The sequence below is a fragment of the Phacochoerus africanus genome, chromosome 3 (genome assembly GCF_016906955.1).
Source record: "Phacochoerus africanus isolate WHEZ1 chromosome 3, ROS_Pafr_v1, whole genome shotgun sequence".
Lineage (NCBI taxonomy): Eukaryota > Metazoa > Chordata > Mammalia > Artiodactyla > Suidae > Phacochoerus > Phacochoerus africanus.
The window spans coordinates 120,064,988-120,091,078 of NC_062546.1; the positions used below are offsets into that span (position 1 = coordinate 120,064,988).

At 42.9% G+C, this 26,091-nt stretch overlaps 1 protein-coding gene across 5 annotated transcripts in view; it reads right to left on the reverse strand.

Moving 5' to 3' along the window:
* Positions 1–26,091, reverse strand: part of RBPMS (RNA binding protein, mRNA processing factor) — a 185,795-nt gene that overhangs the window by 68,391 nt on the left and 91,313 nt on the right. For all 5 annotated transcript variants that reach the window (XM_047772544.1, XM_047772549.1, XM_047772546.1 and 2 more), the window contains exon 5: positions 1,310–1,460. In XM_047772544.1, coding sequence (XP_047628500.1) covers positions 1,310–1,460 — 151 coding nt within the window. The remainder of the gene's footprint in view (positions 1–1,309; positions 1,461–26,091) is intronic.

Here is a 26,091-nt window from a genome sequence, read left to right on the forward strand (position 1 = left end):
TGGTTTGGAAAGAAGATCAAGAACGATGGGACAGAAATAGTTGCAAGTAACAGCAAGGCATGTGGGACTCCTTGAACGCCAGCCGCATTCAATCATGTGTGGCCACACACTGAAAGGAAAAGTTAAGGCCTCTCTCACGCCTCACTTCTGCTACTGATGGAGCTTGAGAAGGCAAATTAACACACCCTTTTTAAGTTATTCGAACAAAGGCAGAAATGGTAGCCTGGACATTTAAGGGAATAAGCCCATTACCTGGGGTAAAAGGCTTGTTCTACAATCAGTCTGTGTCTTTACACAATTCATTTAAAGCAGGAAGCTCTGAATTTCCTTAAAGCTTTACGGGTACTACTTGGCTGGAACCGGCTGTTCCAAAATATAAATGCTTTATGTATGTTTCCTTTTTCCCCAAGATTGATGGCTAAACTGCTCAAAAAAAAAAAAAAACAAAAACAAAAACCCAACAACAACAACAAAAAAACCAAAAAAAAAAAACAACACCCAAAAAAGGGAGTTCCCGTCGTGGCGCAGTGGTTAACGAATCCGACTAGGAACCGTGATCCTTAACCCACCCTTGCTCAGTGGGTTAAGGATCCGACGTTGCCGTGAGCTGTGGTGTAGGTTGCAGACGCGGCTCGGATCCCGCGTTGCTGTGGCTCTGGCGTAGGCCGGTGGCTACAGCTCCGATTCCACCCCTAGCCTGGGAACCTCCATATGCCGCGGGAGCGGCCCAAGAAATAGCAATAGCAATAGCAACAACAACAACAACAACAACAAAAAAGACAAAAAGACAAAAAAAAAAGAACAAAAAAAACAAAAAAAAACCCAAAAAACAAAAAAAAGCAAACCCAGAACTTATTATCTGCTCTTTCATGTTTAATATTCTATTTTCCCAAAGCTGCAGAACGGATAGTTTTCAGCAAATGAAGTAAAGGGAATACTGAGAACCAGTTCTCACGTCCAAGGATGGGGAAATAAAAAAGGGCTTATTTCCCCGAGGCAAACAGATACATCCTCAATAAGGTCAAGAGCATATGAAGGGAAGCTACAGCACTTGGAGCGAAATTTTGCAGTTGCAGTTCTGATCAAGTGGAGCCATCTTCTGGGACAGCCAATCACGAACAGGACTGCTGTATTTGGAATTCCGACGGCAAGAGGAGGCGAGCAGCCTCTTCACAGAAATGGAAAATGACACCCAGCCAGCTCTTCGTCCCATGGTGTAATCACACAAGAAGCCCTTGAATAATTCCGAGTTCTTCTTCTTCTCCTCCCCACCCCCTCCCACCCCAAAACAAAAAGCAGATCAACTTACATGGCTCTCTGGCAATGAACTGAGGTACAGTGTTGGGCAGAGGAGTACTAGGGTTTGGCGTCCCTACTAGTTTGTTCTTGGCCATCTTCGTGTTTGCCTTAGCAAACTCTAGCCGTAGTGTTTGCGGAATTTCAGGATCGAAGCGGATGCCCTTTGGAAATAAAGAACAAATGAAAGATGTTTTCATTTCCTTAGAGTCAAACCAGAATGGTGACAAAACAAACACACCAGTAAACAGTGGCCTATCCCGGTCAGCAAGAGCTCTCATTCTCACTAGTTACACAGACTATGAAGGCCCCTAACACATCATGTCCAAAAGGAGGGGGGGATTCGGTTTACTGTATTAAAAAGTCTATCTGCATGGCTTTTAAACAACTCCTTTTCTTTTTTTTTTTTTTTTTTTTAAGGGCTGCACCTGTGGCATATGGAGATTCCCAGGCTGGGGGCTGAATTGAAACCACAGCTGCTGGCCTACACCACAATTCACGGCAATGCCAGATCCTTAACCGAGTGGGGCTAGTGACTGAACCCGTATCCTCATGGGTACTAGTTCGGTTTGTAACGCGCTGAGCTACAAAAGGAACTCCTTAAGCCACAAAAGGAACTCCTTAACGACTCTTTTTTTTTTTTTGGACTAAAACATTCAGGTTCAAATTTTAAAACTGGACCAGGAAATTCCTAGCACAGTTAAAAAACTAAATGAATAGCTGCCAATAAGAATGAATTAACATAAGGCCCAATGTCATACCTGAAAGCCCAATACCTCAAGCCCTAAGAGGCAAGGCTTTGACAACTGTTGACACTGAGTCTAAACAAGGTAATGCTTTAGTTTAGTCACTACCTCTGGAGGGGAAAGGTGCTATCCCTTTCTAACTGGAGCAGTTTCATAATGGTGAAACATGTATTCTGAGTAACTAAGTAGACAAGAACTAAACAGAGTTTTTTGTTGTTTTTGTATTTTGCTTTTTTAGGGCTGCACTCACAGCATATGGAAGCTCCCAGGCTAGGGGTTGAATTGGAGCTACAGATGCTGGCCTACACCACAGCCACAGCAACAAGAGATCCAAGTCGTGTCTGCAACCTACACCACAGCTCGAGGCAACACCAGATCCTTAACCCACTGAGTGAGGCCAGGGATTGAACCCTTGTCCTCGTGGTTACTAGTTGGTTCATTACCGCTGAAACACAACAGGAACTCTCTTTTCCAAGTTCCATGAAATGAATGTGTATTGCATTTGGCAAAGGGAGTGAGGGTGTGTGGAGGGAGGAAGAAGACACATTTCTGAAAGGTACTCAGTCCAAGCCCATGCCCATAAGGGGCCCTAAAGCCTGTTTGTTTCTTTCTTTTCTTTTTCTTTTTTATCTTGGAGAAAAAGAGCAATTCCCACAAGAAATGAATAAGACTAACTCTGTAGACCTAGATGAACAACTCAGCTCCAAAGATGGGAGGAAGAGCCTGTAACTTGATGCTAATGGCAAGAGAAATAAGGGATGGGGGGAGAGGGAGGAGAGGCCCCCTCAGTGGGCACGAGAGCCATGGGACCCCATGGGACCCACAGATGTTCTGATGTGGGTGGAATTTCTTTGTGAACCTGATCTCTCCACTTTCTAAGAACAAACCAATTGAAGGCAGCAAAACAGGTGAGGTTGGACAAGAAGAAGAACCCTCTGTGCAGGCCTAACCAACGACAAAAAACTGAAAAGAGGGTGCCACCTGTATGACATCTAAGAAGAAATTCTTTCTTTTTTTCCCCTACTTTTCAGCATGACACCCACAGGATATAGAAGTTCCCAGGCTAGGGGTTAAATTGAAGCTGCAGCTGCTGGCCTACACCACAGCCACAGCAATGCAGGATCCAAGTCATGTCTGTGACCTACACACCAACTCATGGCAACACCGGATCCTTAACCCACTGAGTTAGGCAAGGGTTCAAACCCGAGTCCTCATGGATAATAGCTAGATTCATTTCTGCTGCTCCACAAGAGGCAGTCCAGAAATTCTTTAACTGGTCTGTTTTTTTGTTTTTTGTTTTTTAAACTTTTTTTAGAGTCTAGTTGATTCATAATGTTGTGCCAATTTCTGCTGTAGAGCAAAGTGACCAAGTCATCCATTCATATACATTCCCTTTGTTATATTATCTTCCATCATGGTCTCTCCCTAGAGCCAGTTTTCTTTTAATTTGGGAAACCTCAGTCTCATCTCGCTGAAAATGTGTATCAGGGGACAAGAGCGAGCAGCCTACTGAGGCAGTGTTTGCATCCATCCACTTCCACTAAGAGCCTTTCACTCTATCAAAGCTAATATCACAACACAGTACATATTTCCAAATATGGATCTGAAGAGCTGTCATCTTTGTTGGGAGACAAGTGAACTCCCCGGCCGTCATTTAAAGGTACCCTGTGGAGGGACATGCCTATTTCTGTCACATCCAACTACACAGCAATGATCTGCGATGGATTTCGGGGTGTCCTCCCTGGCACTTAATGCCATCATCCTTCCTGGGACTTCCCAACCCTGAGCTCACATCAACGTTAGCGCCATGGGTAACGGTGGACCTCTAGAGTTTCTAATCAGAGCAGGAGGCTGCACATCTGAATTCTATGCCTCAGCTCTTTCACTGACTCGCCAGGGTTGACCCAGGCTCCATGCCACGTGCTTGCCGCTTACACAACCTGGCCTCATGACTCAGGTCCTAAAAACATGCTTAACTGAGTCGCTCCCACTACCCAGTACCCCTCCTCCCCGTTTGAGCTAAAATAACATCATCATCGTGTTCCAAATCAAAGTTCCAGCTCCTTATTAAAAAAAAAAAAAGAGTTAAAATGACCTAATTTGTTTGGCAGCTTATTCAGAGGCTGGAGGCTTAGAATACAAGGCACATTCCTCTAACATCTTTAGCAGCAACACCATATTTGGTAATCAATATCCTGCTCAGCTTGGTTTCTATCCAGAGGGATTAGCCAAGCCAAAAACATTTTCAATGTTGAAGGATGATGAAGAGGAGGCAGAGGGGGGCAGGGGTAGGGAAAACATGGAAGTAAACAGGAAGAAAAGTGAGGAGAAAGATGAAAAAGGGAAAGACAGATAAGGAGGAGACATGAAAAAACAAACCCCCTCCCCCAACTCTTGTGCTTTTAATTAAAGTCTAAAAAGACTTATTAAACGCTGTCAGGCTAAGATTACTACCGTGTCAGAGGGGGAATCTGTACCTTTCAAAATCAACTTTTTCCTGGCTTGCCTACAAACCCACCAAAACCGTTCTTATGAATGACGGACTGCAACTTTTCCAACTGGAAATGGTTTTATTTCCTTCCTTTAAATGTTTTATTAACTGAAGTGTAGGTGATCTGCAATGTCGTGTTAGGTTCAGGTGGACAACAGGTTACTTCCTTGGTGTCCAGAAAGGAGTTTCTGGTTGTTGGTTTGAGAACAGTAAGTTATTCAGAAGCAGACCAATCTGACTGGCTATAGGAATAGATGGCCTCAAACTCTGTGACCAAACCAACAGAAGTTCACCATGATCTGCAAAGGCCAACCTCCCTACCTAGGGTGAATACTAGGAGACAGAAAGCCTTGAGTCTACTACACTTAAAAAGTACACCAGGGCAGATCCATATATTGATGTGTTTTGGACTGAATGTTCGTGTTTTCCCCAAATCCACACATTGAAGCCCTAACCCCAGACATGATGCTATTTGGAGGTGGGCCCCCTAGAAAGGGATTAGTGCCCCTGAGAGAAGAGGAAGAGGCAGTAAGGATCTCTGTCCTCAGGGCACATGTCAAGCCCAGGCCACAAGAGAACACAGTCAGAGGGTGGTGGTCTCCAAGCCAGAAAGAAGGTCTGCTGGAAACTTCACTTTGGACTTACTGGCACCCAGAACCAAGAGAATTAATGTTTAAGACAACTTAGGAGTTCCCGGTGTGGCACAGCAGAAACAAATACAACTAGGAACCATGAGGTTGTGGGTTCAATCCCTGGCCTTGCTTAGTGGGTTAAGGATCCAATGTTGCTGTGAGCTGTGGTGTAGGTCACAGATGTGGCTTGGATCTGGCATTGCTGTGGCTGTGGTGTAGGCCTGCAGCTGTAGCTCTGACTGGACTCCTAGCCTGGGAACCTCCATATGCTGTGGGTACAGCCCTAAAAAGCAAAAAAAAAAAAAAAAAAAGACAACCTGCCTGTGGTACTTGTTACAGCAGCCAGAGCTAAGACACCCTGCTAACATGATTTTTGTTCCTGTGCCATAGTTCCTAAAAGAGCTTAAAAGAGTCTTTCTAAACTTTCTGTAGTCTCATACAGGTAAATCTCCCCTTCTCTATCAACCCCATCCCCAACCTCACCTGTGTCCTCACTGCAAGGAACTCAAACCATGGGAAAGGTTTTATTCAACAACCCTTGTTGATATAAGTGATCACTAGAAGTCTCAATAATTCAATCTCAAAAGCTACAGAGAGCAATTAAAGACTTGAAGGAAAATTCAAACTCTGAATTTGCATATGGTAATCCTCTAAAGTCAAATAGGGTCAAATTGCATTTGGGACTCTGTTGAGGCAATTTTTAAAAATCTTTTTATCCGGAGTTCCCATTGTGGTGCAACAGGATCACTGGCCCAGCACAGTGGGTTAAGGAGCCGGCCAAAGGTTGAAAGCGTCGCTCGGATCTGATCCACGGATTGGGAACTCCATATGTCAGCCCAAAAAAAAAAAAAAAAAACTTTTTATCCTTTTTCCTAAGATTAAGTCAAGCTTAAGAACTACTTGTCAATAGAAAATCTCATCTCGAACTCTTAAAAAAATTAAAGTACAGGTGATTTACAATGTTGCACCAATTAGAACATCTTGAACAGAGAATTTCTGTGTTGTGGACTTGAACCCCTTAAGGCAAATTTGTGTAGGAAACATATTTAAATTGAATTAAGATTCTAGGCAAGTTAGAGAGCTTTAAAATGCCATTTTATTGCTCTCCAAACTACATCAAAGCCTGAAACCACCAAATCCCAAGGACCCAAGTCTACAGGAATCTAGAAAGTCCCTGTAAATGAACTTTTGCTTTTTCAGGAAAACAAAATGGAGAAGCTATTAATGAAACATTCTGCAAAGTCAGATCCCAAGCAGCTCTCCTGTTTCTCTAGCTGCTGCGATCCTGACTTCGTGTGCCCACTGGCTTTGCTGGAATGATTTACTGGATGCAAATCATGACTTAGGAATCATCTGATTACTCTGAACATAAAGGTTCAACACCATTGCAACTCTTTCTTTTCTTTCCTTTTTTCCTTTTTAAGGGCGGCACTCGTGGCATATGGAGGTTCCCAGGCTGGGGGTCAAATTGGAGCTGTAGCCACCAGCCTACGCCAGAGCCACAGCCACGTGGGATCTGAGCTGACTCTTCGACCTACACGATACCTCACGGCAATGTTGGATCCTTAACCCACTGATTGAGGCCAGGGATCAAACCTGCAACCTCATGCCTCCTAGTTGGATTCATTTCCGCTGTACAGGAACTCCTGCCATTGCAACTCTTTATGAGTGTCACTGGTATTAGATTAATGCCATCCCACATGAGTGGGATAAATATTAGTCAGTTTATTCAGTGAAGAATGGGAGAAAAAAAGGGAAGGGCTATTCTAGAATGATGAAAATATCCTTAGAGGCAGGCCTACCCTCATAGGCAATGTGGCCCTTGATTGAACAAGCCAGATATAAAAAGACTGCTCGTAGGAAAATGGAGAAAGCTGAATACAGGATGGGCATTAAGTGATATCTGGGAACTGTCAATTTTATTAGGCATGATAATATGTAGAAAATGTCTTCAGTTTTTCCATACTAAAATACACAATGACAAAATGTCGTCACATCAGGTACTTACTTTAAATACTTGGGAATAAAGACGAGCAAATGCAGTAAAATGTTAAGTGGGTAAATTCTGATGGTGGGTTAATGGATGTTCATTACTGTGCTACCATTTGGTATGCTTGAAGTTTCACAATAAAAAGTAAAAACAGGAGTTCCCATTGTGGCTCGGTGGTTAACAAATCCGACTGGGAGCCATGAGATTGCGGGTTCGATCCCTGCCCTTGCTCAGTGGGTTGACGATCCGGCGTTGCCGTGAGCTGTGGTGTAAGTTGTAGACGTGGCTCAGATCCCGTGTTGCTGTGGCTCTGGCGTAGGCCAGGGACTAAAGCTCCTATTCGACCCCTAGCCTGGGAACCTCCATATGCCGCGGGAGCGGCCTAAGAAATGGCAAAAAGACAAAAAGTAAAAACAAAACAGCTTTAAACAATCACATGGGCTAGACACACAAGTATCACTGAAATGAATTTCTGGCTTTGTGGGGCTCAGAGCTTACACTCTGATGGGGGAGCCGTCCAGGTAAACTAATGGTTAGATAAACATGATGGCTAGGATTCCATGAGAAACACAACCAAGGCCAAGGGTGGTTGGGGACTGCCAAGGCATTGCAGAGGAAGTGAATGGAGAACAGAAATTTACTAGATGGCAGCCCAGGAAAGAGCAAAGTTGTGTGTAACAGGATAGGAAAAGGGTGTGAATGTATATGTATGCATGTGCATATGTGTGTGTGTGTGTGTATGAGCACTCGCATGCAAGAGAGGTTGGTAAATGACTACACCAGCGCTGAGGTGAGATCATGAGCATCTTTTAGGTCATGAGAGAGGACTCTGCAGGATCTGCATGGCAGAGCTGCTAACATTTTTTGTAACTGAGGAAATGATGGAATCAGATGGCTGTAGCTGAGTGTGATGCTGAAGTGCTCGCATACATGGGAATCACCTGGCAGACTTCCTCGACACAGCGCTGAACCCCAGCTCCAGCGTTTCTGATTCAGTAGCTCTGGGATGGGACTTGAGAATCTGCCCTTCTAACAAGTTTCCAGGCTGAAACTTACGGACCACCACGTCAGAGAGCACGTGAGTGGAGGGTAACTCTAGGGGGGAAGGGTAGCTAGGCTTAAAGGTGAGACTGGAACAGACCAGAAGCAGTTTAGCCCTGAAGAGAGAAGTCAGTTGGAATAACAGCTTCACGGGGCCTCCTTCCTGGAAAGCACCCAGAGACCAACATCTAGGCTCTGTGACCGTACTGCCCTAACCCTTGCTGACCATTTTAAGGGGCAGATGCTGCCCACAAGGAACAATTTTCTTCTGAGGATTTCAACCTTGAGTATAAAAATACAGAAAATGGAGATGGCTGAACCCGAGTTACCTTAACAGTCTCCCACTAGAGAAAAGGTCTCTAACATCCTGCCACTGAGGTCTTCAGAGCTGTCCTGATGTCTGATGGAATCTTCTTTACTTGGTACGTCCTTCAAATGTGAGCTACTAGCTATGACCCAGTGTCTTTACAAATGGCTCTACCATTAAAGTAAGTGGGTTTATCAATCCTTGACAACTAGTTTTAGAGATGACGGAAGCATTCATGGAGGGAAAAAAATGGTAAAGAATAGGGTACAGCTCTCTATACACTTACTGAGGAAGATGCCCATGAAGGAGTTCCCTGATGACCTACTGGTTAAGGGTTCAGCATTGTCACTACTGTGCCTCAGGTTCCATCGCTGGCACAGGAAATTTCACATGTGTGAGGCAAACAAAAACAAAACAAAACAAAACCCCAACATGTCCTTGGCGTTAAAAAAAGATACTCAACAATGTTTAGTCGTCTTAGGAGGCAACTTTGTATGTGTGTAAGCACATCAGTTTACCCGTAATAAGCCTAGGAATGTTCATAATGCCACAACCAACCTGTTAACAGTGGTCAACTTTGGTGCTGACCTGGGTGGGGGTGGGGGATTTCTATTCTCTATAACTTTGTATCATCTGACTTCATTACAAATATGTATAATTTATAAAGTTAAAGTTTACAAGATGGGATACAGGCTAAACGAAGAAAGAAGAGGGAGAAAACAGGCATAGGGGCTTTTGCAATGTAGTGCTAGTGGAGTCGGGACAGAAATAACAGACACTTTGGTGCAAAGCACTCAACCAGCTACGTTGGTGTCTAGTTTTTTTTTGTTTTTGTTTTTTTGTCTTTTTGCCATCTCTTGGGCTGCTCCCGCAAGCATATGGAGGTTCCCAGGCTAGGAGTTGAATCGGAGCTTTAGTCCCTGGCCTAAACCAGAGCCACAGCAACGTGGGATCTGAGCCATGTCTACAACTTACACCACAGCTCACAGCAACGCCAGATCCTCAACCCACTGAGCAAGGGCAGGGATCGAACCTGCAACCTCATGGCTCCCAGTCGGATTCGTTAACCACTGCACGACGATGGGAACTCCCGGTGTTTAGCTTTTTAAAAATACTTATTTTGAGGAGTTCCCGTCATGGTGCAGCAAAAATGAATCTGACTAGGAACCATGAGGTTGCAGGTTCGATCCCTGGCCTCACTCAGTGGGTTAAGGATCCGGTGTTGCTGTGAGGAGTGTGTAGGTCACAGACGCGGCTTGGATCTGGCATTGCTGTGGCTGTGGCATAGGCTGGCAGCTATAGCTCTGATTAGACCCCTAGCCTGGGAACCTCCATAGGCCGCGGGTGTGGCCCTAAAAAAACAGACACACACCAAAAAATTGCTTATTTTGAAATAATTTCAATTATGGAAAAGTTGCAAACAGAGTACAAAGAAGTCCTGTGTACACTTTGCCTAGATTTCCCAACACACTTTCCCTAGCTCCCTGAACTGTGAATATGTTGACCTGGAGAAAACCATACTTCAAAAAGATATATGCACCCCAATGATCACAGCAGCACCATTTACAACAGCCAAGACATAGAAGCAACCTAAATGTCCTTCAGCAGAGGAAAGGATAAAGAAGATGTGGTTTGTGTGTGTGTGTGTGTGTGTGTGCACGCGTGGGTGCAATGGACTATTACCCAGCCATAAAAAAAGAATGGAATAACACCATTTGCAGCAGCATGGATGGACCTAGAGAGTATCATACTAAATGAAGTCAGAGAGAGAAAGAAAAATATGAGATCATTAATATGTGGAATCTAATAAAAATGATACAAAAGAACTCATTCACCAAAGAAACAGACTCAAGGATTTCAAAACCAAACTCAAACTTACCAAAGGGGAAACAAAGGGGAGAGGGATGAACTGGGAGTTGGGATTGGAATATACACATTACTATACACAAAATCGATTGGTAACAGACAACTACTATATAGCTCGGGAAAATCAATTCAGTAGACTGTAATATGTATATATCTAACTGATTCACTTTGCTGTATACATGAAACTAATACAACACTAAGTCAACTATACTCCAGTAAAATTTATTTTTAAAAAAGTAGGAGTTCCTGTCATGGCTCAGTGGTTAACGAATCCGACTAGGAACCATGAGGTTGCGGGTTCGGTCCCTGTCCTTGCTCAGTGGGTTGACGATCCGGTGTTGCTGTGAGCTGTGGTGTAGGTTGCAGATGCGGCTCTGTTCCCGTGTTGCTGTAGCTCTGGTGTAGGCTGGCGGCTACAGCTCTGATTAGACCCCTAGCCTGGGAATCTCCATATGCCGCAGGAGCAGCCCTAGAAAAGGCAAAAAGAACAAACAAACAAACAAAAGTAAATAATATTACATTCGAAAGACAAAAATGTTGTATAAAACACATTTTAAAAAGAATATGTTGAAAGTATGATGCCCCTTTACAGTTTGGCTTCCTCAAATTAAGGCCATCTCTGTTTTCCTGATCCAGGATCATACATAGATAGCATTTAGTTGTCATCTCTTTAGCCTCCTAGGATATTTTCCTCAGTCCTTGTCTTCCATGACTTTTGACATTTTGGAAGAGTACAGGCAATTTACTTTGTTATAATGTCCCTCAATTGCAGTTTGTCTTGTGATCAAAGAGTATAGGCAATTTACTTTGTTATAATGTCCCTCAATTGGGATTTGTCTTGTGATCAAATTAAGGTTACACATTTTTGGCAGGAAAATCAGAGAAGTGTGTGCCATTCTCCGTGCAACATATTAGGAGGCACATGATGTCATTTTAGTCTCATTATCAGTGACAATAACTCTGATCACCTGCCAAGTTTCGTCACTGTGAGGTTCCTATTTTTTCCCCTTAATTAATAAATTATCTCATAGGGAGATATGCTGAGACTATTTCATTTCTCAAATTTTTACCCACCAGTTTTAGTATTTATTGACAATTCTTACTGGAAGCAATTTGTACTCTTGGGATTGCCAAATGGTGATTTTCTAATCCCACCATTCCTTCGGTATTCATTAGCCTTCTGTTCTAAGAAAACGCTTACCCTTTGCCCTGTTTATTAGTTATGCCGTTTTACATGTGTTTTTTCATTCATTCACTCACACATAAGTATCGATTCATACCTTATTTTATCCTAGGATTTACAGTTTCTTACTATCAGGTGTTTTGGTCCTCAGACTATCCCAGATTTCTACTATAAACATACACTCATGTTTTCACCTTTGTATCTATTCCTCTACCTCTATTTAGATACATTAAAAACACAGTTTAGTACTGAGAGCTCCAAATCCAATCCAACACTATCAGGTTAATTCTTGCCTTCCCTCTCTCTACTTCTAACTCCTTCCCTGAAGCCTAGTTCTAGTTATCCACTATACACATTTACTAACTTGCTCAATGCGGGAATGCATATTGAGAAATTTCAGAACTGCTAAGCAAGACCAACATAAAAAGAAAGCCTATTAACTACAGTTCAGTATTTAGAGTTTCTTGTTTTTAGCTTAAATGCAGAGAGTCAAGATTTAAACAATTTTTTGGGTCATTGGTTCTCCAACTGCCCCAAATTCAGTGTGGTGGTATTACTCATTTGAAATAATTTGTTTGTTTGTACTGCTTCGAATCTCTCCCCATTCTTGTTTCCACTTTATTTTCACTCCCTATATTCATGGCAAGTAAAATTGTTTTATCATCTGGAAAGTTAAAGATGATTCATCAACCCACTCATTTTTTATGCACTTCTGAAGTTCTGAATAATTTTATATGTTGACTAAAAAGCTGAGGACCCAGAATTTTAACACTCCCTCTCCTCCCTGCAATGACTTCCTGAGACACAGACTCTTTTAAAGAAAGATTCTAATAACTAGTTTTTTTTTGGGGGGGGGGGCTGCCTCACAGCATATGGAATTCCCAGGCCAGGGATCAGATCCAAGCCACAGTTGTGGCCCATGCCACTAATGCTGTGCCAGACTAGGGGATCAAACCTGTCTCCTGGTGCTTCAGAGATGTTACCAATCTCATTGCACCAATAACTAAGGTTTTAAAACCTCATTTACTGCAGTTAATTCTTTTAGTTAATTTGCGATGTCTAAACGCAACATGCTGAAATGTTGAAAAACAGGGGTAATGAAGTCAACTGGAGCTCAAACTGCTGTAATAAATTCTGCTATAAAGTGTCGGTTAAGTTCAAGGGCCTGAATGAACCTGGCTGGTGCTTGATGCCTGACTTCAACTGGTGAGTCGTGGGCCAAAAGCCTCTACAATGTCCCAATACGGGCAAATTGATATGTTTATACCATTTGGGCGAACTGTATGAAACTGCTGCAAAGTAACAGGCTGCCCCCACCATTCATTCAGTGGCTCTGCTCCCCTCTGAGAAACAAACACACGGGACCCCCTTCTTCTGGAGCTAAGGTCGTTTCCTCTCAGAATCTCGTGGCGTTCCACACATACTCCACTCTGGCGCGGTAATCAAGGGGATCTGAGGACTACATATTGAACCAGGTAAAACGAATCTTCTGTGTATAGAATAAAAATAGTAAAGTAGCAGCAATCTTCTAGGACTCAATTTCTTTTGGCCACACCCACAGTGTGTGGAAGTTTCAGGGCCAGGGATAGAACCTGAGGCACAGCAGTGACATGAGCCATCATAGTGACAACACCAGGTCATTAACCCACTGATCCACCAGGGAACTCCTCATAGGACTCAACTGAATGTACTTATTGTGTTTCCTGATTGATTCTAATGAGCATATCTTACTGCCCTTTTCTCCACAGCCAACTCCAAACAAAAACCCAGTGCTGCTGTAAGGAATGTGGTGCATCTAGAAACCCTGCCCAACCAGGTGTCCGTGCTGAAGGAGAGAAATAATGTTCCTTGGTTAGGTTATAGGATTTTGCCAATTCATTCGGACTTTCTAATCAGAATGAGAATAATCTGTCACCAGAAACTACATATGCTATACAATAAAATCCCAGTGTAGGAAAAGCCACTTTTCTTTTGTAATAATCTGCTCAGTTCTTGCCTAACCTTTATAGAATCTTCTAACGTCCTACAGATGATGTTAGTGATACCCCCGTCTTATGCCCAGGAAATAAGGAATCTGAGGAAAGGAGCTCCAATCAAGATCAAACAGTAATAATACCTCTCTGATCTTATCTTAGTACCGGGCTCCTATCTCCCTGTTCCACACCACCCTCCTTATCTTGGTTTCTGGTACTAAACCCCAGATCCTCTAGGGCTGGAGTTCTGCTACGCCTCTTCAGGTTTACCCAAGCAGAGACCCAGTAAATTTCCAGAACTGCTTCAAAAACTTCTATCACAACCACCAACACTCAGAGCTCCACCAAGTGGCAGCTAATGTACACCTGGCACCCACTGATCTTTCTTCTTACTGAGCTGTGTTATGGTAACTGTTCTTCTTTCTTCTGAAAGATAGTGATTATTACTCTACAGGGCAGAAGAAATCAGACAGCATAGTGGGATCAGGGGCTGGGATGGTAAAATGATTTCCTTCTAAATTATCAGAAATCAAGTATTACACAGAAATGCTGAACCAACACTTGTAATTTCTGTTAAGTTGGTTCATAAAACAGATCCATGGGGAAGGAAGAACTACTCTCGGGAGTAACTAAAGAGAAGGGCAAGCTCCACTGATGATGTGGGGGTTCTGCAAAGCCTTGATATTCCAATTCATTGAGATCATGACTTGGTCGAGCTTTAGTCAACAACTACCCAGTTTCTCAGCAACCAAGAAACCAAGATGGCTTCTTCCTCATTAAGAAACTTAGTGCTCCACCACCAGTTTCCTCCACTACAGTGGACTAGAACAAGCTAATAAATAAGAGAGTGATTCTCATTGTTCTTATATACGTTGTACTCAAGAGTTGTCCAGTCATAACAGTATGTGAGGGAAGATACAGGCAAGAGATCCAGGGGCTGCAGGTGGCTTAATTATACTATGCTACATTACAAAAGATTTTCCAGGAGTTCTTGCTGTGGCACAAAGAGATTGTCAGTGTCTCTGCAGCACTGGGATGCTGGTTTGATTCCTGGCCTGGCACAGTAGGTTAAGGATCTGGTGTTGCCACAGCTTCAGCATAGGTCACAACTGTGGCTCAGATCTGATTCCTGGCCTGGGAGCTCCAAATGACATGGGGAAGCCAAAAAAGAAAAAAGGGAAAACAAAAACAAAAACAAAAAACACCCCCACAAAGAAGAAAAAAAGATTTTTCATTCAACCACAAACATGTTTTTGAGCCTTTTCTTGCTAGTGACCAAACAACTGAGGTTTCTCACTTAGGGCTTAAGTTTCTACTAAATGTATTTAACACTGACTTAATTAAATTCAATGTTCTTATCTTAAAAATTTCTGGAATAGTTCTTGCCATTATATATTTTGTAAAGCTCTTATTAAAAATGCACATACTATAAAATTTACCCTTTTGTATAAAATGTAATGATTTTGAGTATGGTCACAGAATTGTGCCACCATCCCCACCAGGCAGCTTTAAAACACATTCATCACCCCAAAAGGAAACTACCCAGGAGCTGTCACCTCATTTCTCCCTCTCTCCCTCTTCACTCACACCCCTCCCCCAACCACTAACTACTTTTCAGTCTCTGAGACCAGAAGAATCCTTCCGGATTATTTCTTTTAAATGGAAGCATCCAGCATGTGGTCTCTTATGACTGGCTTCTTTTAATGAGAATATTTCCAAGGAGCATCCACTGTTTATCACTGAAAAATATTCTACTGCAGAAATATAGCATGTTTTGTTCTTCCTCTCATCAGTGGATGGACATTGGGTAGTTATCACTACTTTGGCTGCTATGAACATGTGTGTACAAGTTTTTGCATGAATATATGTTTTCAGTTCTCTCGGAGGAGAACTGCTGGTTCAAATACAAATGATGTGAACTTTGTTGAAGAACTGTGAAGCTGTTTTCTGAAGCAGGTATAGGATTTTAATCCCCCTACCAATCTATGAGCATCCCATTTTCTTCCTATCCTCACCTCATTAGTGCCTGTCTTGAAACATCCTAGGAGGTGTGAAGTGGTATCTCAATGTGGTTCCAATTTGCATTTCTCTATGCTGTTGTCTTTTAAAACATTTTGTAAGGAGGGTTAAAAATAAAAGCCTTCTACTTTCAAAGAGTATTTTGGCCACAAGAAAAAGCAAAGAACCTGGAGACTACAAATCTGCATATAAATGAAGGTGAAGTGAAAGGAATTAGCTTTTATTTTGGAAAAGTTTAAGAAAAGTTAGAAATAAAATTGTTTTCTGAAAATTACTGATAGACATGTTACTCCCATCGGAAACAAGGAGGTAAACAGATACTTTAGAGATATTCTGAGATCTCAGGGTACCAAACTGTATTTATAGGTTTCTGAATACATTCCACTTTCTCTTCTAAAGGCAGCATAAAACATTCCATTGGATTAGAAACAGGCTCTAGCGACATATATGCAAAGTTTCCCCAGGATTCTGAAAACAACTGTTATATTCAGTCAGAGTCTTAAAATGGCTCAACAAGAGGCCAAGCAGAAACACACATCTGGGTAGCCTGTCACCACGGGGTGGATGGGGACCACTCAGGACAGTGTGGAGAGAAGTTGGGGAAGAGCTACATGTTGCACATACAGAGAAAATGATTAGAGGAAAGGAAATGGGGGGCGGAGGGAGAATCAATACCATAATTCAAAAATTTCTCCCAACTCAATACTATCTCTGAAAACGAATGAGTAGAAATTTTCTACCACTTATAAAATGTCATTGTGGAGTTCCTGTCGGTTCTCAGTCAGATTCGTTTCTGCTGCGCCAAGACAGGAACTCCTTCCTTCTTTCTTTCCTTCTTTCTTTATGTTTTTGACTCTCAGAAGATTTTGAGGTGATATGGGTCAAACCCACAAACTTTTTTTTTTTTAAATGGCTGCACCCACGGCATATGGAAGTTCCCAGGCCAGGGACTGAATATGAAACATAACTGCAGCCTGTGCCACAGATGCGGCAACACCGGATCCTTAACCTGCTGCGATGGGGATCAAACCTTCAGTGATCCAAGCAGCAGCAGAGACAATGTTGGATCCTTAATTTGCGGCACCACAGTGGGAACTCCCAAACCTACAAACTTTTTTCCTTCTTACAGACACACCGGAAAGCTAGGGCTCAAATTGGAGCTGCAGCTGCCAGCCTATACCACAGCCCACAGCCATGGCAACACCAGACCCGAGCCGAATCTGCGACCCACATCACAACCTGCGGCAACACCGGATCCTTAATCCACTGAGCAAGGCCAGAGATTGAACCTGCATCCTCACCAACACTACCTTGGGTTCTTAATCCGCTGAGCCACCACAGGTCCCCAAACCTACAAACTTTTGATGGCCCATATCTTCCTAATGCTGATCTGTGACATCTAGTCTGACGTCTGTTCCCTCCCTGGACACCAGAAAACCTCAGAATTTTGAGGGTTAACTTGTTTGAGAAATCAACAAAGGCGTTCTGCCTCAACCAAGTACTTCCCCCCCATACTTCTCCACAACCTGTTACAACAAAAACTGCAGGGAATAAAGAGACAGCAAAAAATAAAGAGGGAGCCATGGTTTAAGGGATAAACCAAGCTGTGTCAATATGAGTGATTTCTAGGTTATGTGGTTCATCTCTGAGCCACATAAATCAGCGAGTCTGGCACTGAAGAAAAAAGAAAACAGGAGTGCCCGTTGTGGCGCAGCGGAAATGAATCCGACTAGGAACCATGAGGTTGCGGGTTAGATCCCTGGCCTTGCTCAGTGGATTAAGGATCTGGCATTACCGTGAGCTGTGCTGTAGGTCACAGATGCAGCTCAGATCCTGCCTTGCTATGGTGTAGGCCAGAAGCTGTTGCTCTGATTTGACCCCTAGCCTGGGAACCTCCATATGCAGTGGGTATGGCCCTTAAAAAAAAAAAAAAAACAAAAAACAAAAAAAAACCCAACTATCTATGATTAAAGATCACAGAAGTGGGAAACAGGCAGAGAACTGGGTTAAGTTCTCTGGTGCTAAGTAGTGAGTACATAAAGCATAAAGGTTACAGAATTTAAAATTCTGGGGAGCTCCTAACCTTGTACTTTCAACCATGGGTAGTGCTCCTCACAGTAGCTGTCCCTAACCCCCATCCCGCACACTCCCTGGGACACTTGGAAATGTATGAGGGTGCTTTTAAAAGCTGTTGTGTGACTGAATGCCCGTCAGTGCGCAGGAGGAAATAAGGATGTTAAACTCCTACAAGGAGCAGGACGGTGCCATACAACATAAGACAGCCTCATCCAAAGCATCAGAGCCTGCCCAACAGAAATGAAAAAATGAAGGTTCAGAAAAGTGAAGTTGGAGTTCCCGTTGTGGCTCAGCAATAATGAACTGGACTAGTATCCATGAGGATGTGGGTTCTATCCCTGGCCTCGTCAGTGGGTTAAGGATCCCACGTTGCTGAGAGTGCAGTCTAAGTCTTAGATGAGGCTCAGATCCTACATTGCTGTGGCTGTGGTGTAGGCCGGCAGCTGCAGCTCCCATTCTACCCCTAACCTGGGTTACCTCCATATGTTGAGGGTGGGGCCCTAAAAAGAAAAATAAACAAAGAAAGAAAAGTCAAGTTATCTGCCTAAATTTCCAGTTCACTGTTTTTCTTTTTCCTTTTTAAGGCCTCATGTGGAAGTTCCTGGGCTAGGGGTCGAATCAGAGCGGCAGCTTCCAGCCTACTTATGCCACAGCAACTCGGGATTCAAGCTGCATCTGCAACCTTAGCTGCAGCTTAGGGCAATGTCAGATCTTTAACTCACTGAGCAAGACCAGGGACGGAAGCCACCTCCTCCTGGATACTAGTGGGATTCTTAAGCCAGTGAACCACAGTGGGAACTCCCCAGTTCACTACTGGTAGAATTCAGATCAGAATTCAACTTTGATTCCCACCGACTGCCTGCATGTGTACACAAGACAGTTCAGTCGAGTTCCTTATATGACAAAGCCTATGCTATTTTCACATAAGAATGGAGGTTGCTATAAGGTTTCTGCTGTGCCAACATTTACGTAGACAGGAGTTCCAACAGAGAATGGGTTAAGTGAGGAGAAGACTCCATCAGATGTAAACCATATTTCATACTTTTCCTAAATAAGGGCATTGCTCGTAGAAACAGCAGGACTGTTAATACAACAGTTTGTGCTGCTGGGTCACTGCCCACTGAGAAACTATCGGACCAATTACACTTTGTTCCTTTTCCTTAATCCAACGACCTCACAATGCTTGCCCTAGATTTACCTTGGAAGCATCTGATTTACTACTCATTGTCCTCTTTGCCTAAGTAGAGTCATTTGGAAAGAATGTGTCCCTCTCCACTGGAAGTCTACATACTTAAAAAGACCCCTTTCCAAAGGGCTCTCAGGTTTACACAACTATGTGGGCTTCGCGTGTCTGAACAATTCCTGCTTCCCTAACAGTCTTCCAATAAACATTAGGTTTGTAGATGTCTTCTAGTCCCTCCTTGTTTTTAATCCCTTGAATTAAAAAAATCTGGAGAGGAGTTCCTGTGGCGTAACCAGATCAGCAGCATCTTGGGAGTGATGCGCTGTACGCAGGTTTGACCCCTGGCCCAGCACACTGGGTTAGGGATCTGGTATTGCTGCACCTGTGACTTAGGTTGCAACTGCGGCTCGGATCTGATCCCTGGCCTGGGAATTCCAAATTCCTTGGGTGGCCAAAAACGAAGGGGAAAAAAAATCTGGAGAATTTTTGTTTCTAAACCAGATTTCCATGGAACACAATGTACCTTTCTCTTGCTTTGAAAATTGCAGTGATAGAAAGCATATATACCCACATCTAGCCTCAAATGTCTCCAGAGGCTTATCCTCGATTTCAAGCCGATATAATTCCTTCTCTGATAATATTTTAGAACAAGCTCAGGTCTGTGAGTGTTGTAATAGAATCAGCTGAGCCACGATAGAGAAACCCATGATCACCCCTCACTAGTGAACCTGGGCCTGGAATAAAAGACTTTTTACATTTCCTAGCGACGAGGCCACTTTGCAAAATACAGTTTCTCTTTGGCTTCATTTTGATTCATGTGAAAAAACTGTAGAACTCAAATTTAAACCCTCTCTACTAGGCCAGACTCTCTCAGTGACACTGCAAAGTGGTTAAGGTAAGAACAGATCTATCCCAACAACAAAATGAAAACTTCATTTCCACTCCACTCCCCCGCCCAATCCAGAAAGGCTAGAAAAACAAATAGAAGATAATCTTGGTGGCTCCTAGGCCACCCACTGGTAAAGCAAGAAAGGTTCTCCGGAAGCACCATCAGTTACAGTGACAATTACAAAGGAGATGCTCACTCGAAAGTCACAACCAAAGAAAGGCTTAAAATGTGGCAATTGTGTGGGCTTGGACATCTGGCCACATATGTTCATATCTACCTCCACTACTGACTTAGGTGTGTTGTTTAACCTTTTTCTGTGCCTCAGTTTCCTTATCTAGGAACTGGGAATAATAACAGTCCATACCTCCTGGGGTAGATTGTAGGAAAAAAAATGAGTTCTTCTTGTCAATGTCTAGATTAACGTCCGGCCTATGAGATACTCCTGAGCTGTTCCTTCTACTGCGGACTGGTGTTCCAAAGGAAAAGAAAACCCCTTTCTGGAAGGGTGCTTCTACCACTTGTAATAGAGAAGGATGAGATGGCACACTTGACTCTGGGATTCCCCTCCCCAACCCCCACCAGCAGCAGGATACTGGAGCTGCCACTTGAGGAGCTGTGCAGGTTTACAGAATTCTTTTATTCTGCCTGGTTTCACTTCCCCCACAGGGAATGGAAGGGTGTCCTGCTTTTCTTGACCATTCCTTTCACTTCTCACAGTCTGAGTAGCTCTCGGGAGACTGGCTGGTAACCCCAGAGACTGGACCCACTACGGAGGAGACCTGGGTAAAAGTACTTTGGAGATTATCTAGGTCTCCATTTGACTTGACCAGCCACCCCCGCAATTCATTTCTTGTCCGCTAAAGCAGGCTTTTTGTTAGGCGGCCACCCCCTGTGTACACAACCATGCCTAGGAGAATCTGTTTTGTATAGGACGACTATAAAGTCATGGCAGGGCCTTTGAAGAAGCTATAAACTCCATCTTTAACATGTCAACAGAATCAGAGTCCAACAGAGTTTATTTTCCACAAGGTTGAGAGGGCATGATTGTTTGAACTTCTGCCACTAGGTTCTCCAACTATCTTGAAAAGGATGATTGAGAGACCCAGACCCCGACAACGTCAGGGAGGGGATGTCTCCACTTCAAGCGCAGTCAGTGACCTGTTAGAGCAATATTTTAGAGTGACACGTCAAAACAGATAATATGAACACGAAAAGAAACATAGGCCAAAGTGCAGACGGCATTCTTTCATCCAGGAATCCCGACGTTAACATTTTTACTCTGAAGGAAAACAGGGAGGTCAAGGGCTCTGGCTGAACAAAGGCATCTCTCGGAATCCTTAACACACAAATGCCAAGAGTGGCTTCTGCTGCCAGCTGCCCCTTTTATTCTACAGTCCTCCGCCTCCACCTCTCCTCTCTCCTTGCAGGGACAGTGACTATAACCATAAGCATCCCCTCTGTCCCCTGGGGAAAGGTAATGGCAGAATGACAGCCTTTTACTCCTGCTAGCTGCTGAATGAAGGCATGCGAACGGCACTCACAGGGAAAGCTTAAAAGAAAGCAGATCAGGAGGCAAGGGTTTTCATTTATTGGTTTTTTTTTTCTTTTTTCTTTTTTTTTTTTTTTTTCTTTTTAGGGCTGTACCTGCGGCATGTGGAGGTTCCCAGGCTAGAGGTCAAATTGGAACTACAGCTGGCGCCCTACACCACAGCAACACCAGATCCGAGCCGCACCCGTGACCTACACCAAAGCTCACAGCAATGCCGGATCCTTAACCCACTGAGTAAGTCTAGGGATGGAACCCACAACCTCATGGTTCCTAGTCAGATTCGTTTCTGCTGTGCCATGACAGGAACTCCTTTCTTTTTCTTTCTTTTATTTATGTTTTTGACTCTCAGGAGATTTTTTTTTTTTTTTTTGTCTTTTTAGCTATTTCTTGGGCTGCTCCCGCGGCACATGGAGGTACCCAGGCTAGGGGTCGAATCAGAGCTGGAGCCACCGGCCTACGCCAGAGCCACAGCAACGCGGGATCCAAGCCACGTCTGCAACCTACACCACAGCTCACGGCAACGCCGGATCATTAACCCACTGAGCAAGGGCAGGGACAGAACCTGCAACCTCATGGTTCCTAGCCGGATTTGTTAACCACTGCGCCACGATGGGAACTCCATCTCTCAGAAGATTTTAAGGTGATATGGGTCAAACCCACAAACTTTTTTTTTTTTTAAATGGCTGCACCCACGGCATATGGAAGTTCCTAGGCCAGGGACTGAATATGAAACACAACTGCAGCCTGTGCCACAGATGCAGCAACACCGGATCCTTAACCTGCTGCGATGGGGATCAAACCTTCAGTGATCCAAGCAGCAGCAGAGACAATGTTGGATCCTTAATTTGCGGCACCACAGTGGGAACTCCCAAACCTACAAACTTTTTTCCTTCTTACAGACACACCGGAAAGCTAGGGCTCAAATTGGAGCTGCAGCTGCCAGCCTATACCACAGCCCACAGCCATGGCAACACCAGACCCGAGCCGAATCTGCGACCCACATCACAACCTGAGGCAACACCGGATCCTTAATCCACTGAGCAAGGCCAGAGATTGAACCTGCATCCTCACCAACACTACCTTGGGTTCTTAATCCGCTGAGCCACCACAGGTCCCCAAACCTACAAACTTTTGATGGCCCATATCTTCCTAATGCTGATCTGTGACATCTAGTCTGACGTCTGTTCCCTCCCTGGGCACCAGAAAACCTCAGAATTTTGAGGGTTAACTTGTTTGAGAAATCAACAAAGGCGTTCTGCCTCAACCAAGTACTTCCCCCCATACTTCTCCACAACCTGTTACAACAAAAACTGCAGGGAATAAAGAGACAGCAAAAAATAAAGAGGGAGCCATGGTTTAAGGGATAAACCAAGCTGTGTCAGTATGAGTGATTTCTAGGTTATGTGGTTCATCTCTGAGCCACATAAATCAGCGAGTCTGGCACTGAAGAAAAAAGAAAACAAAAGAAATTACAACACCATTCCTTGCCATAGTCTAGATTATTAAACCAGTCAGCCTAGAAAATATACACTGTTGGTCAAGTAGTATATCTGATGAAAAAGAAAAGGTGTTTATGATCAAATTCTAATTAATTACAACTAAAAAGATAGCTTAAATCTCTTTTCCTAGTGATGGCAAATTGAAGGCATTACTTTCATTAAGGCCAGATGAGCTCATACAGCTTATCAAAACACAAAAACCCAGAATTAAACTGGGAAGGGGTGAGTTTCTAAATGTATCAATAATAGACAACTTGGTCTTTTTTTAACGGGTTTACTGGAGTTGAGACTAGAGTTTCAAGGATGGTGTTAACTCTTCAAGGAAAAGAATCATAGTAATGATGCACTAGTTTTCTAATTATTGAGAAGAAGGAAGCTGACCTGCTTTTGCACCTAACAGGAAGAATAAAACAGTGGATGTGTGTGTTTGTACGTATTTAAGTACTTTCTGAACTCTGAGATACGTTGAATGATCAATACTGCACTATTAAGAGTCTCAAAATTATAAGGACCAACTACTTCTGTGTTCATGGAGAAAAGCACATGAAGAATAAATCCTACCTGTGAAGTCGGAGGCAAGGAGAACACACTCTCCTTTTAAAAAGGATCACCTAACGTGCTTGTGAGGTTATTTGAGCAACCATCGTTACTTTCTGGATATACTGTGAAGATCCTTCTGCTAAGGTTACTTTGAGATTTTTTTTTTTTTTTAAAGGCAAGAAATAGATTTATTAAGATAGGACACTTGTGAGAGATGTAAGGAGGCTCTGCCTTACTCTGAGTCTTGATTAGTGGCTGGCATAGAAGGGAAAAGGAGGGATGAGGGGAGCACGATGTTGATATAAACAAATTCCACCACTGAAAAAAGACAGCAGCCTAAACTTTCGAAAACCATTTTGAAAAGCCTTCCATTGAAAGATCAGACACAGCCCACAACAGGCTTCCCAGTATAGTTTTATAGCCCTGTTTCTGCTTTTCAGTTAATCAGCAAAGAACATCCCTCATCCCAGTGGGATCCAGGGGTCTCTCCCAAATTGGATAACCAATTTTAGGGTAATCCTAACAAAGTTAAATACCAAGATGATGTACATCCTAGTTATTGATTTTTAAGCTATACATCAGGATAATAGTCTTTAGACAGGCTGTGTTACATTTAAAAATTTAAAGTCTTTTAAAAAGTCAGTGATGCTATATTCTTGCATTTACAAAGGATAATAACGTAAATGCATCTTCACCAATAAGTTATTTGCTCCTCACAGTCACTGACAAACTAGATAAATCATGACTAGATCAATCAATCCATGGATGGGAAATCTGTTCTACTGAATGCAGCAAAAACTTAGAAGTTTGAAAAGGAATTTGAAAAGGAAAGTAGCATTTGCTCCTTAAATTTGTTTAAAAAAAAAAAAAAAAAAACCTAGCACAGATCATCAAATGACTCGCAAGGGCTTTGCAACCAAGAATTTGGGGCTTAGGCAAGAGTTAGTTGCAAAGAATGTAAACAGTGAAGTCCAAACTTCGGAAGTTCACTGCAAAGTACTTCCTGTGCTGCACAGGGAGCCAAAATAAAGCGAGTTCAAATGGATCTCACCTCTGAGCAACTTTAATCAGTGCTCTTCCTCCACTCTAATGCATCACCAAGACCACTTACTGGTGATCTGATGAGGCAGAGGCTGAATTTCTCATTCTTTAAAAGGATTGTCTAGACCCCTCAAAAAACAAAAAACAAAACAAAAAACAAACCTCTCAAGAATCTCACTAGCTATTAAAGAAATTAATTTTTACAAAATTGATGTGGGGGTCTTAGGTTTTAAACAGATTCAACTGGAATCTGAAATGGAGAAAGACACGTACATGGTTAGCTTAAGGGAATAAAAGGGAGAGGGGTGTGCTTGCTGGGCTCACGGTATTTTGAAGACTGGAGAATATTAAGGACAACACCGTTGCTTTGTTTCCCAGAAAAGCTCTAAGGAAGGACTGATGAAGCAATTTACCAGTAGTCATACTGGAATACAAATCAATGTTCAGAAGTATTCTGAACCCAGCAGAATTTGGGACTCCACTGAAAGTATTTCTAAATCACTGTAGAAAAGGGGAGTTAAGAAATTAAAACCAATTCTTTGTGAAAACCATCACCATCAATTATGGGCATTTTTACCATTTATTGAGTGCTAGTGGCTATAAAAAAAAATCTCTCGTTTAATTTGATGCTCTTTACTTTTGTGATAGTTACTATAAGAGTATTAATAAAAGGAGAAGTTAGGCTCTGAGAACAATCTTGAATTAAGTGGCAGAACCTGGACGTGAGCCAGGTCAGCCTAATTACGACACTGCTTTTGACCAGAAAGCCCCTGCCCAGACACGGTAAGTGGTTACGACGCAAAACTTGCTCCCTTCTCAGCCACAGTTTAGAGCTTTAGGACCTTTTCACGGGTACACATTTAATATTATGCACAAATACCAAAAAAACCACCCTCATAAATCAAATGCACAGTATATTTTTGATATTAGTAAATTAAAATTTATTTTTAGGATGTGTGTTAAGTACATTTTTAGAATTTGGTGAACACCCCCACCTCAGATAAACCAAAAAGATACACTGAAGTGTTCGTAAAAGTCAAAATTCTTACCACAGACTTTTTTAAGCCCAAAAGACTTTCCTCCCTTTGTTTTGTCAATCATTTATTTAGTATTCTAAGATGTATAAGATAGCCAGAGCCCTTTCATAACATGGTTGTTTGCTTTTTTCACTAAGGTTTACCTATGGCCTGTAACCTTGAAGTGTCTTTTGCTGGCCTCTATTAAATTTTCCTTTATTTGCACATTATATTGGCCTTCTAAATGAACGCCAAACTTCTATGAAAAATTATATTGTAATAATGTGAATTCTAATTTGTATTCCTTTTTTTCAAAGTGTAGAAATAACACTTTTATTTACTTATTCTGTCTTTTTTTTTTTCCTAGGGCCGCACCTGCAGCATATGGAGGTTCCCAGGCTAGGGGTCCAATCGGAGCTGTAGCTGCCAGCCTACACCACAACCACAGAAACTCGGGATCTGAGCTTCGTCTTCAACCTACACCACAGCTCACGGCCACGCTGGATCCTTAACCCACTGAGTGAGGCCGGGGATCGAACCTGCATCCTCATGGATACCAGTCAGATTCGTTTCTGCTGAGCCATGACGGGAACTCTGAAACAACACTTTTATATCTTGGCTGCTTTGTGCGCCTTTGATCTAGGCATATGATGTGAATTCCTTTCCACCTAAGCTTATTTTCACTTTCCATAATACATTTCCAACTTAAAGTTCTGTGTGTTTACTCATCCACTCAGTTTTGAGTGATATCTTT